The 13,502-nt window shown below is 32.4% G+C and overlaps 1 protein-coding gene across 1 annotated transcript; it reads right to left on the reverse strand.

The window, feature by feature from the left end:
• Positions 1–408: 408 nt before the first annotated feature.
• On the reverse strand, positions 409–1,110 carry LOC128170134 (uncharacterized). The gene has a single exon (XM_052836088.1). The coding sequence runs from the start codon at positions 1,108–1,110 to the stop codon at positions 409–411; it is 702 nt and encodes a 233-aa protein (XP_052692048.1).
• Between the last annotated feature and the right edge of the window lie 12,392 nt (positions 1,111–13,502).

The raw sequence follows: 13,502 nt of genomic DNA on the forward strand, positions 1-13,502 counted from the left end.
GTGACAAAACTCTTTAATTCTAGAAGACATGATTTTAAGAGCAAGGTAAAATACGCCCAACCTTTTATATCGCAGATAACCAAAAGATATGCCACAACAAAAATCGAGGAAAAAGTTGCAATCATTAAAAAAAAGTGGTCTCGGTTTTTCCAGAATATACCACATGTAGTACATACACATGTAAATGAATCAATCTACTGTGCAATGATGACAAACCAAAATGAAATACTTAGTTTAGTCTGTATTAAATATTATGTTGATATTTTAAAACATATACATCAATAACACATATGAGAAAAAACGAACAAAATAAAAAGAAGTTTCATCATTGAGAAATGATACATAAAATAATCTTTTTATATAAACTTAATTCATATTTTATTTATCAAACGTAAAATTGACTGATATTCAGTACATGTAATATTGGATTTTCTTCACCTTACATGTTTCTAACTCGACCACAAAAAGGTTGTCTCTGCTGTCCAGAGATAAACCATGTGGACTGCGTAAATCACAGTTGTCAATGTAGCGGAGGAACCGTCCGTCCTGATCGATGATGTGGATACAGTGGTTGTTAACGTCTGCTGTCAGGATCCGACCCTGGCTGTCTGTTGTGATGCCGGTTGGATAGAATGAACCTGTTGTAGTAGAAGGAGGGCCAGTGTAACTAAACCGGAACTGTCCTGCCACATTGACCACCACTACCTTACAGGCTCCCCGGTCAGCTACACAAATGTCTTGGTTCCTGTTTTCACTAATGTATTTACTATAATTACCAAACGAAAAGAAAGGATTTCCTTTATCGTCATATTGAATACTTTGTTTCTCTGTTGAACCATAGTAACGCACAACTTTTGTTTGTTTATCCTCATTACTGACAATGACAATCAATAGGTCCCCAGAGGAGGTGCTACATATTTTAAAAGGTATCCATCCCTGTAGTTTGATCAGTTCTTTTATCTTCGTATTTTTCACTATGTTGACAGTTCTATTACTGTAATCAGTATATACCAGATCTTCACTCCTTCTTACATCTATGTCCCATGGCGTGTTCCCTGACTTGGTCTGGATTGATTTCACTAGCTCCCCTTGTAGGTTGTATAGTATCATAATATTTTTTATAAAATAACACGTCCATATTTGTTCATCACCCAGACTTGAAACACAGTGTGATCCTAAATACTTAGTGTCTACATTTGCGATTATCTTTGGCTCATCAATGAACAATTTTTCAGGTAGAGAAGACTCAGTACTAGAGGAAACGATTGAATAGCCAAGTATGTCTGTTTTGGGCGATGAAACTAATAAAGAACCAACCTGTTGAATAATCTGGGTTTTACTAATCCTCGGACGATTATATTTTGGTAAGGAAACGATGTGTTTAGGAGATAACTTTTTGAATTCGGCATTTCTGGATTTGTAGTCAGAGACAAGGCTTACATCATTAGACATCAGTAATTTATTAACATCAGTAATCATCTGTGTGATTTCAGAAATACTGCGTTTGATTTCATCTTCCTGCTTATCTAAAACAGCTTTGTTTATACAATAGTTTTCAAAAAGGTCGGATTTCAGTTTCTTGATAGCGGTGTCTATTTCTCTGTGCAATTTATCTCTATGTTTGTTAATAGCAGTTATCAATGTTTTGGAATTTTTAATTAGATTCTTTTTCTGATCTTTGATGTTTGATGCAATTTCTTGATATTTAGGAAATAGTTGTTTCTCTAGTTCTTTTAAATCTCTTTGCAAGACATCTTTTCTGCTTTTTAACTTATTAACCACCTTAATAACTTGATGACCTCTATGCTTCCTTGAAGAAACACACAGGACACAAATAGGAATATTGCATTGCTCACAGTAATGTTCACATAATCTAAAGGAATGTTTTTGACAATAAATGGTACACCCTCGAAATTGAAATGGCACCACTTTATGTTCTGTGGATGCATCTGAGAGATGTTTATCCTCACATGCTTTACACAGATGAATGTCACAAATATCACAGTGCAGAGAAGGAACTGGGTTCTCACAGAGATTACATCGTGCCACATCTTGGAGGTTGTACTCAGGGTCCATGGTAGAAAAAAAAATCTGAAAAGTATTTAAATTATGTGAATATGTTATTAAAATTATCAGAGAGTAAAAGTAGTTTCGATAAAGGTATTTTAAAAACGATGATACATGTGAATCTTCTTACAATATGTCGTTTTGTATCTCTAGCGATTGATTTTGTTGGTACACCAGCCAGAGAGATAGATGGGTTAAATCCGAATGTTTAATCATTGAAATTCTCCCCGCGTTGCCATTCCCTGCAAAGAAATAATTCCGTTTAGGTTTTACAATTAACAAAAGCTCTTGCTAAAGCTTATCATTCGTCTCAATTTACTCCTCTCCCTAAAATTCGCAATCCTTAAAAACTACCGTCCTGGCTAAGAATGTCCCACACTTATTTTCGGATGACATCGACTGGAATCATTAGTTTATATATGTCGTGTGTTCTATCGTTCATGAATTCAAAACAAAATCAAACAATTCATTTAATGAATTTTTAAATATATAGAAATCTGATTTATTCATTAAGGGTTATACCACAGCGCACTGCGTACAAGTAATGGTAATTAACGGATATCTTGTCAATGAACTAATAACATTTTACAGTACATTTAGTAATTTACTAAAACAGTTATCATTATGTGCAGAACGAGAAATGAGAAAAATTTCTAAATATTCTTACCATAGTTATATTTTTGTCAAGCTTATCATTAAAAAACTATAAAAGACCAAAACAAGTCACGTATTGTTCATTATGGACTCGACCTTCTGTCAATATATACCCAGTTTACAGAATTCTATGCGTAGATATCATCAGGAAAGCTATTTAGAAAGTGCATCTGTACCATCAAATATTTTTTGCAACCACTTGAGATGGAGCATATCTGATATAAGTGCGAATCAAAGATTGCTAAAGCCCTTAAAATACATGTATTTGACTCTGCAGAAAAGGTTTATATATAGCATTTTTTTATATTCTCTAGAAGGTTGACGAGTTGGACAATATTATTTATAGCATTATTCCAGTACAAATATAAAACTAAATAAAAAAAAATTATTTTGATGACGTTGCTTGTTTCTTTAATGCAGAAATGGTAGGGCATTATTATGCAAAACGCTTATTTGACCCCGAAATCATCAAAAGTATAAAAACAGTCCATATCTTGTTCAAAGATATTTATGCTGCATATTTTCTTAAACTATTCGAGTGTTATAAAACCTCAGGGTAAAACAATATTATTTTACTAGGAGGTGAAACTCCAAAGATTTCACTTTAAGGTCAGACGACACGTTCCTCGAGAATCTTTTTTGTATCTCCTCGTAATAAAGAGTTCCAATAAAAAATATTAATTTTATAAATACTTAAAAAATGATTAAAATTTACTTGTAATTGGTTATATGTCTAGATGGCCGAGTGGTTAGAACCGTGGCTGCTCACTGCCACAAGCAAATAGGTTCTAGAGGTCGTGAGTTCAAAGCCCCGCCCCTGCGGAGATATTTTTCTAATATAGTGAATTTCGCAGTGCTGTAGATGTATTTATTTTCATATCAGCAATTCAAGTGTATTTTCAAGAAGATTATATAGGATAATGCATACTCTAGTATTTTGCAGAAATGCCTAGTAAGGTACCCTGATTTTTTGCAAGAAAGCTTGTCAAAGTAGTAGTAAACCATTAACAAATTCATGGAAAAAGTTATCTAAAATTGAGGAAAGTGTCGTCTGACCTTAAAAAGGCCTTTTCTAGCTTGTCTCGTTTTAATACACAATTTTAAAAAAAGGTATACAGGGATTTTGCATTGCAAAAGACATTAAAGCAACCCGGATCCGATAGATCTAAGAATGGAAAAGAAGTCATATTTTCCCATTACAATTGTCCGTAATAATTATTTCTAATTGCCTTTAATCATTTCGGGTAAGAATAAATGGTGTATAAATGAAAAACTCTTGCAAGTTTTATTTTTCTGTTTTTTCCGCAACATGGCGCTATAAGACACAATTAGCTTACAACAGTTACTAACGTAGCTAATGAAGCTAGTGTTCTATATATTATCCCATGTGTGCACTTGTTATAGATAACAAACCTTGCGATTAAAAAATTTAGATTATTTGAGTAAGGGTACCTGTACATATAGAGCAATCAACGCTTATAGTTCAGCTATCTCCAAGTTTAGCCATGAGCTTGAAGGTCAGAATGTAGAAGAGAGTTCTCTTGTAAAGCAACATATAATAACAACATGCAGGGCTGAAATGTTGGAGAAAGGGTTCAAAACACATATACTTGTTTCTGCTATAAAAATTACTCTTTATTAAAACAATAACAATTTATTGGTATATAAGTATCCTTCTGTGAATTGCAATCAGTTTTGTTTATAACTTTTGCAATGTTGTCAAGTGTTTGACTTGTCAAACCGACTCTAAAACGAGAAAATCATTATTCAATTCTATGATAATTTGTCTACAAAACCATATGTAACATTTTAGCCCTTGTGTACCAAGTTATTTGCATACGAAGCTTCCAAACATTGCTCAGTAACTGGAAAGGTCGTTTCACACCATGAACCTCTATGTACTGGTCTCGAGCAGTATGTAAAATTTAAAATCAAACTGTTTTTAATAAATACTTTGTGTAAAAACATTGTAAAATAAAGCACAGTGATCATCAACCTATAAATAAAGAAAACTATAGGAAATATTGATGTCACAAAAAAGTCTTGGTTAACCTGTCTTCTCTTAACATTAAGAAAGGTTTCTGGTGTTTTAGGACTTTGTTCTTCATCTTCAGCAGCTTACTTCCAATAATTCGACAAAGCATCCATAATATCTCTTTTTTTGACAGGTCTTCCAAATTTTCTTACAAGAACTTCTCTCACACTTTGGAGATTGTGCAACATTTCCTGCTTTTTTTCAGCATTTGCTGGAATTTCCAACTTAAAAGTTGGGGGACGTTTTCGTTTGCTTTCTTCCATGATTAAAATTAAAGACTCAGTATAATAACAGAATGTACGTTTTGCTATGGATGGCAACAAATGAAAATAGATATGCATATACATATTTACCCTAAGTATCATATTTCACTGGCCGTGCCATTATTAGAGTTGCGAAAGTCTTGCTGTTAAAATGTACTTTCCACAATTAATGTTAATCCAATAACTCTCAATATGGTTGTGAAATTTATTTATTAAATATAGTTTTAAATAGAGACCAAAAGTCTCAATTCATGATATGTGTAAAACTTTTTAAAAATGTGGTGAAAATAAAGATGATCCACCCCCATGGGCGCTCTGTTGGCTCTAATGCACATGAGTCCTGGCTCAGTGGGGAATCCCTCCCGCCAAATGTCAATAAATCAGCCTCCAAATCAGCAAACTTCACAGAGGTGTTTTCATAATAATGAGATATTTACCATGAAATTATTGGCAGTAAACTTACTTCTGAACTATATCTGTATTAGAAAAAAAATAGTTTTCCCAATACGTTCAAATTTTGTTTTACAATATAAATATGAATAATTGATGTGAAGTATTTTAGAATATACCAGTACTAAAATTTCCTTTTGTTTTACCTTTGTCCTAATTAAATTCCCTCCAAAATACCCAGAAACAAAATGATGGCGAAAAAAGAAGACACAAGGGTAATTTCACTGAGGGTATATTCAGAGCAAAGAGAAGCAATCTTACTGTTTTTTAACTTTAATAATTGGGATTAATAAGAAGCAACAGGTGAAGGAATTCAGACCAATGCTGATGAGACAGATGAGAATGGTGACGTGCTGGGAAATTTTGAACGGACATTTCAAATTCCCCAGGGCAACAATGTTGAGGAATGTCCCCACTGCTTATGCAGACCCTGTATAACCAATGAAAGAAACCATCAGATGCGGTGGAAATCGGAATGTGAACCGCCAAGCAGATGGAATACATGTAGTTCACTAAGAAAAGAAAAATATAATTTTTTATGGACTATGCTGTTCCACAGAGGTGTATTTCAAGACCCTAGATACAAAAGCCGAAAACTTGAGATTATGCACAAAAATTCGAGGCTGCGTGGCGTAGTTTGTCATCGTAGGGATGTTTTACCTTCATGTGTTTTAGAGACAGTAAGAAGGAGGCTTCAAAATCTAAAAAAAAATGTGCCATACATGGGACATCGCTGGGAGTAAAACCCTCATACATTTTAATGATAATTGGTAATGATTTCAATAAGTGTCCTGTATATCATTGATAAGATTTTATAATGTCGAAGTCTGACTGTAATTAATCCATCCACGAAGGCCCCATGCATTCATTGATAAGGAACTTGATATAGAGTAAAGCAGCAGGACGGACGTTCGGCTGTAAACATGAGTGTGTTCTTTCTATTTGTATATGCATAATTAGCAAAGTGATAACGAAGTAATAAAACAATTACAAGGATTACTTTGTGTTATTCAGTTTTGAGGTAATACAAGCTGTCCGCCTTTTATTGTGAGTGCGTCTTTAGCAATAGGCATTTCCGGTAGAAATGTAAACAATGAGCAAATGTCAATCAAATCTGAGGAAAATTTGAATTTCTGGTTCACTTCAAAACTTTAAATGAAAATTTCAAGAGAAATAAAGCATCTATAATTAATCTTTTATTATCTGAAAAAGCCTTTCAGCTGACTTGAGTTATGGAACAAAAATTAATTAAAAATTTTTGTTGATAAATGTTTAAATTCAGAAATTTTTTTCTCTGAAGTGATAGGTGGCAAGAAAATTGAAATTTCTTCCATTTTACTCAATGGCTGCTATTTATACCCCAACCCCGGTCTTTAACAATAAGCAAACTTCTGAGACGAATATTGATAAAAATTGAATGATTTTAAGATAAATTATGTTTACTAGACTTTGACCCGTGTGTGCACGGGTTGACATTGCATATGATACCGGACATTTACCTGTTTACGAAATAGATACATTGATACACCGTATTATTGACATTTACATAACCAAGCTTTAAACCTACGATAATGCTATTAATTTCACTACACTCTGCTTAGTAAGAATTATCTAACTGTCTCTCGGGACAGGCCTTCACCACAGTTAAAATGCCTCCCATATACATGTACCCGTAATGTAGCAGAAAATTGCAGAATCGCTCCAAAACGGTTTTGGAGAAAACTAAATATGAAGTTGCATAGAAAAATAAATAACAGTCAAATTCTTTATAACAAACAATTTTGATGTTGTAAATACCTTTCAACTAAAAATGTAATTTATATTATAGAAGAATTCAACATTTTTTCAATTGTACACATAATGTTAACTTTCGGAACTCTCACTTTTTTCATAGTAAATGCACTTTGTCAGAGTTATCTCTCGTATTAAAATAGCCGAAGAGAGTTACGCTATTCCGAACTTTTTTTAATTTCTTCTTTCATTGTATATCAATTTAATTCATATAAGTGCCCTGGTAATAAAATTAAATACTTTATTCAGTATTTGAAGTATATTTTCCATCTGATAATTTGATAAGACATACATAGAACTAGTCGTGTTTCTTGATTGATTGCATTATTGAAACTTATCTGGTGTCCTTTTTTATTTCTTTTCATTCAAATTACCTTCTTTTGAAACACTTGAACATTTTAATCGAAATTAGGGGCAATAAACATCGATAAGTACCAGTCAATCAATGTTCGAACTAACTTTTTAAAAACAAAATTATAGAATGGCTGCCAATATGGTGGCGCCCAGGGCTGGAAGAAATTTTTTTGGCCTTAGTACCCACGATTCAACTTTCATTTTTCACTGATTTTCTTATATATACGTGTTACCATTAATCCTCGCTCCCAACGTTCGAGTCTATTACTAGTATTTTAATATAGTAGTTAATATAGTAGAATAGATGTTTCTCTGAAATTTAGACATCATTGAATATTGTTGAGCTTAATTGCCAGTTAGTTTACGAAGGAGTACATTTTTGCACAGATGAGCAATGTGGCTCGTAGGAAATTTTCCCCTCTCAGTTTTTGGTATAAAATTCATCAACACTTACTATATACTTACTAAAATTCCAACATATTTCCTTTTTAGAATCAAAGTACTTTGAATGTATTTTAAGATTCCCTTTTAAAAAACGCATTTATACTGTTTCAATTTTTGATTAGCAATGTCAAACACATGCCTGTGTTTCTAAGTGTTAATGTTTTTCTCCAGTTACAAATTATGACATTATCACCGGAAAATACTTTTCGTACAATGAAAATTGAAACATAACATACTCAGAAGGGCAATATATATAGAAGTATTGAAGTAAATTACAAACCTTCAGCCCTAAATGCATTATCCTGTGAAGCTAATGTAGAAAATGGCGATTGCATAACAACCTTGATCACATGATTTAGGGCTATCTCATCGGATCAACAATCTCACAAATAAAATGTCAGGAGCACAACTTAAGAATATCTTTATATAAATTATAGTATTATTTTAAACATCTTCTATGAAATCATTAAAATTATTTATTGTCCTCTTTTATTTGAAAACAATCAATATCAGTATGAAATGAAATAAAATTAAATAGAAATAGAAATCTCATAAAATATCAAATGTTGTTTGGAGAATTCCGTTTCTTACACTTTTACACTTTACGTAAAATTCTGGGTTATAATTTAATAACATTATATGAACAGTTCAACTAAGTTCATTCCAAATATTTTACGTGCCATTTATTAACAATATGTCATTCCCAGCTTGGAGCAGACGATAGCGTGTTTATCTTTAAACCTTAGATAAACAAACGTTATCTTTATCTCGAATGCAATTCAAAAATTCTGTTGAATAATATGATGTAACAGGCTATGGATCAGGTATTCAATAAAGACGTTCTTACTACTTTACTTTTTTCTTTTAAGGTATCACACCGGTAATCGACCAATCAACATGAACTTAATCAATTGTAGTCCCATATATACTTCAGAATTATTTTTTCCTTGACTGCATCTTTACATTTTCCTTTACTCAGTTTTAAAATATTTTGTACCACTGAGTAGGATATTTCATGTATTTTGTTAGGTGATGATCTTTTTTCACAGGGACTACTTCTTTCAGGGCACATGCAGCAGCTTCCTTGGGAGTGTGCAGTCTGTTCACATACAAATGGAAAACACGTGGTTTTGAGGGTAGACCCGTTTGGAGCTAGATATTTTGAGAAAATGCTGTATCGCTTGCCCTTTTTATGATGTTAGCTGATGAGATAGGTAACAAATAACGTTTTCTCCGAATATTTTGTCATGAAAAATACAAACTGATTTTTAAGAATTTGTTCCCCTCTACAGTGCTATATAGTGAAAACAATCACCGGTGTGATACCTTAATTAGTTAGGACAAGAGTTTGCATTTTAAGCCTGGTTCATTTATTAAGTAGACTCATTGTTATTAAACCATTAAAACAATTACACAATTTCTGAGAGCGTTTCAAGTGCGCTTTTGTTTTTGTTTTGCCTTTAAAAAATACGTGATTTCGTTCACTTTAAAAATTAAAAAAATGAATCAAATCTGTAAAGAAGACTTTGCTCAAAATTTGAATTGTCTAGGGAACAAGAGGCCCATGGGGCCACATCGCTCACCTTAACAACAATTTATGGGCGTTCAAAAGATATTGTGTCATATAACCACCGCAGTAGAATAACAAAAAATAAATATTGTAAAATATTCGAATTTTACACTTATTTTTGCAAATATGTAATCTTTTACCTTCATGGAATACTATTTGTTACCAGAATAAGAAAATCCTATGTAAAATTTAAAACAAAACATTTAGTAGGGGTATACTGTTAACTTCCAATTCTCTATATTTTCATTCTCCCGCCCCCCCCCCCCCCCCCCACCACACACGTTTTATAAAGTGAATAAAATATATGAAAGCATATAGGTACATTTTTTTCTTCCTCAACTACTTACTAGTTATTGTATTTTTAAAAAATATAATATAATAGTTATTGTATTTTATTTAAAAAAATCCTATAGATGTGAAGAAGAAAATTTTACATCAATGCGCTCAATTCTCAAATTAAAAACATTCAACAATTTATTTTTTCTTCTCCATTATAATTAAATGACTGCGTAAACTCGTGTGACTTTAATAACTATACTCACACTTGGTTGATGAATACACTGGAATGAAGAATGGTGTCATGTGATATGTTAAAGAGCTATAAAAATCAATGTTACAGTATTGACAGGCACATCACTTTAATTTACTAAAGCCAACCATTTTTCTTCATCCTTATTCAAAAATAACAAATGGCTACAAAGCAGGATAATATTCCACTGTAATATTTTCTTAGGAATAGCGATAATGCCTTTATCTCCGCAACAGAAGTGTGTCAGAACTTATTGAAAACTGTTTTAGTGGTGTCGTGTCTGAAAAACTGTCAAAATTGATGTAGATTTCACATTATTCAATGTATAAAGAGGGGGCCCAAGAAAATAGTTATTAACAGCACATCGTCCTTTATAATTTAACATATAACATACTTTAATTCATATAAAATTTCTAATGATGAACCAAAATTTCAGCGTCAATCGTAGAATTATAAGCAAGAAACAGAGCTCACAATTCTGGTAAGTTTGAGTCATATTTTGTTCACATGAGTTTATTACATTCAGCTCAAGATTTTTAACTGGGTATTCCCTATTCAGCATTTAATATGAAAAAAAGAATGACTTCAGATCTGTGTACAAACATAGAATTTTGAGCAAATCTCTGTATCTTGCTTATAATTCGAAGCTTAACACTCACATATGATTAGTAATTAGAAATTGTAAACAATTTAACATAAGAAAGATGCACTATAACAAATAAAGAGCACAATTTATTTTTCAAAATGAATCATATACATGTATATATCTACATAATTCCATCAGCGATATTAAACTCTATTTAAACTGAATAAACTCGAGAAAATGCTGAGCATCTTAACAAAACATGTTGCATTAATCTACAATTACGCAAAAGATCATACCGAATTACCGATAGAATGATTTGTATTTTAGTACTTTTTGAATGCATCAGATTTTGCTTAATTTGCACAGGTAAACAGTTAACTGTCTGATTTACCGAAGTCTCTGTTTGATTCGGTACGTCAAAATCACAAAACACAGGCGATAGTTCCCAGGTCTGATTTACCGAAGTCTCTGTTTGATTCGGTACGTCAAAATCACAAAACACAGGCGATAGTTCCCAGGTTAAAAAGCAAAAATAATAAAAACCAAACGAAAATCAAAACAAGCTAACACCACCATCATATGTGAAATCTGTCAACGCATTGAAATAGTTAGCCTTAATTTACTTCACAAAATCGGCACCAATGTATTTTGCATGTTTCAAAGACTCCCTTTGTACGCAAACTGTTGCACAACAAATATGTTCATCATTGTCAGATCATGTCATGGCTGCTTTAAGGTGGCCCTATACATTACTTTTTGATGACGCAGTACTCTAAAAAGTAAATCTGGAAGCATGCAGTTCCGGAACTGGCTGATTTAAACTGAGGCGAATTGAGCGGGGACCGCTCTTTTGAAAAAAATTGCTAAATGAATAGATTGAATTTCATAATTGGAAAATTCATTGCTTACAAGTAATGTGGTATGTGACACCTTCACATTGTGTCGCATTATTTATCGAAATAAACAAAAAGTTAAGTATAATTTTTTAAATAGTTTCTATCCCATCATCGAAATATTGCAGCGAAGAGCAGTGGGTTAAAGAATTCTCTACGAACCTGTAGGTCATGAGTTCGAATCCCGGTGAGGACAATAACAATTTTAACTTTCCAAAATTATTGTAAAACGTATTTTTGGGGTTAAATACTGTGAAAGAAAATTCTAAACCGGTGAAAGTATTTCAATTTAATATACTTTGATCCACATTAATATCGACCGATGTTCGTTACCACCTTACCTTAAGGGGATGGGAGGGTGGCTTTGAATTTCTCTCAGGTTAGGATACATGAATCCTATTAGTTAATTTTCCCCTTTATTTATATTTGATTTAGTTTTGAATTAAAGCGAATATATTCACTTATAAGGCTTTTAATGAATTCCAACATGGTATCAAGGAAATTTACTTTAACACAGAAATGAAAAGTTCCCAAAGACCTTGGGACTTAGGAACAAAAACTTCTACCTGAGGAACTTTCATACCAAATAAAATTTAAAATATTTTTTGTGTTAATTTGCAATGATTTTCATTCAATTTTTTTTATGTCACATTTATTAAAATACATTTTCTTATAACATCAAGCAGCTTTTTCATAAGATTTGTGAAAAGAGTAAGAAAATATGAAAGATTATATTTTGGGAAAATACTTAAAAAATTGCAATAATAACTTTTTTAAATGATTAAGAAGTGTTATTTTCTTTAAGATTTCCGAATGAAATATCCATCATATGACAAAAAATTTCTTTCAATTTGTTAATAGTTAATTTTTTAAAAAATATTTTACAAAATCACGACAAAACATCAAAAAATTCTTTTAAAATACCTATAGTATCCCTATCATCACTTCAATATTTGATAAGTATATGTTTTGTGGTCTTTTATTATAAATTGGAATGAACTGTGGTTGTATAGAGCCACTTTAAACAAAAAAACTAGGAGGTTCCGGTTTGATGTCAGCCGAGAGTGCACGGATAGATTTCGTGGAGCAGATAGTTAGTTAGTTTTCGTTTAAATATAAGTAGTGAAGCTTCTAAATAGGAGCCCAGTTGTATCCCTATCATCACTTCAATATTTGATTAGTATATGTTTTGTGGTCTTCTATTATAAATTGGAATGAACTGTGGGTGTATAGAGCCACTTTAAACAAAATAACTAGAGGGTTCCGGTTTGATGTCAGCCGAGAGTGCACGGATAGATTTCGTGGAGCAGATAGTTAGTTAGTTTTCGTTTAAATGTAAGTAGTGAAGCTTCTAAATAGGAGCCCAGTTGTATCATTGTATATAATTTACTGTACATAAGAGACTGTGTAAACTGTTTGTCCTCTTTTCGTTGACTTTGAGTCAACAAACGGCAGGATGCCTGCCACGTCGAGTGGCGGCCATGAAGGCGGATCCCAAAGTAACACAAACACAGGGAAAAGAAGTTATTGTCGTGAAAATACAATCACAGTAGATGTAATAGATAACGGACAGGTTAAACCTGACAGCATTATCAAATTTGTGCATGAACATTGTGGTTTGGAGGCTATATTTGCTTGTGTTCCTAGATCCGGGAATTTATATGAAATAACACTTGATGGAAAGGCCCCTATTCAATATCTATTGGAGGGTATTAAGATAGGAGACAAGATATTTGAATGTAAAGAGGTAGTACAAACATCCATATTGGAAAGTTTTTTCATCTCCCTGCATATATCGAAGATAAAGAAATTGAAAACACATTAGAGGCAATGAAAGTTGAAATTGTATCTCCAATCAAAAGACGT

The sequence above is a fragment of the Crassostrea angulata genome, unplaced genomic scaffold (assembly GCF_025612915.1).
Source record: "Crassostrea angulata isolate pt1a10 unplaced genomic scaffold, ASM2561291v2 HiC_scaffold_331, whole genome shotgun sequence".
NCBI lineage: Eukaryota > Metazoa > Mollusca > Bivalvia > Ostreida > Ostreidae > Magallana > Magallana angulata.

What these genes read in the sequence shown, in the direction of transcription:
- LOC128170134 (XM_052836088.1), bottom strand. Translation starts at nt 1,110, where the DNA reads ATGATACTATACAACCTACAAGGGGAGCTAGTGAAATCAATCCAGACC.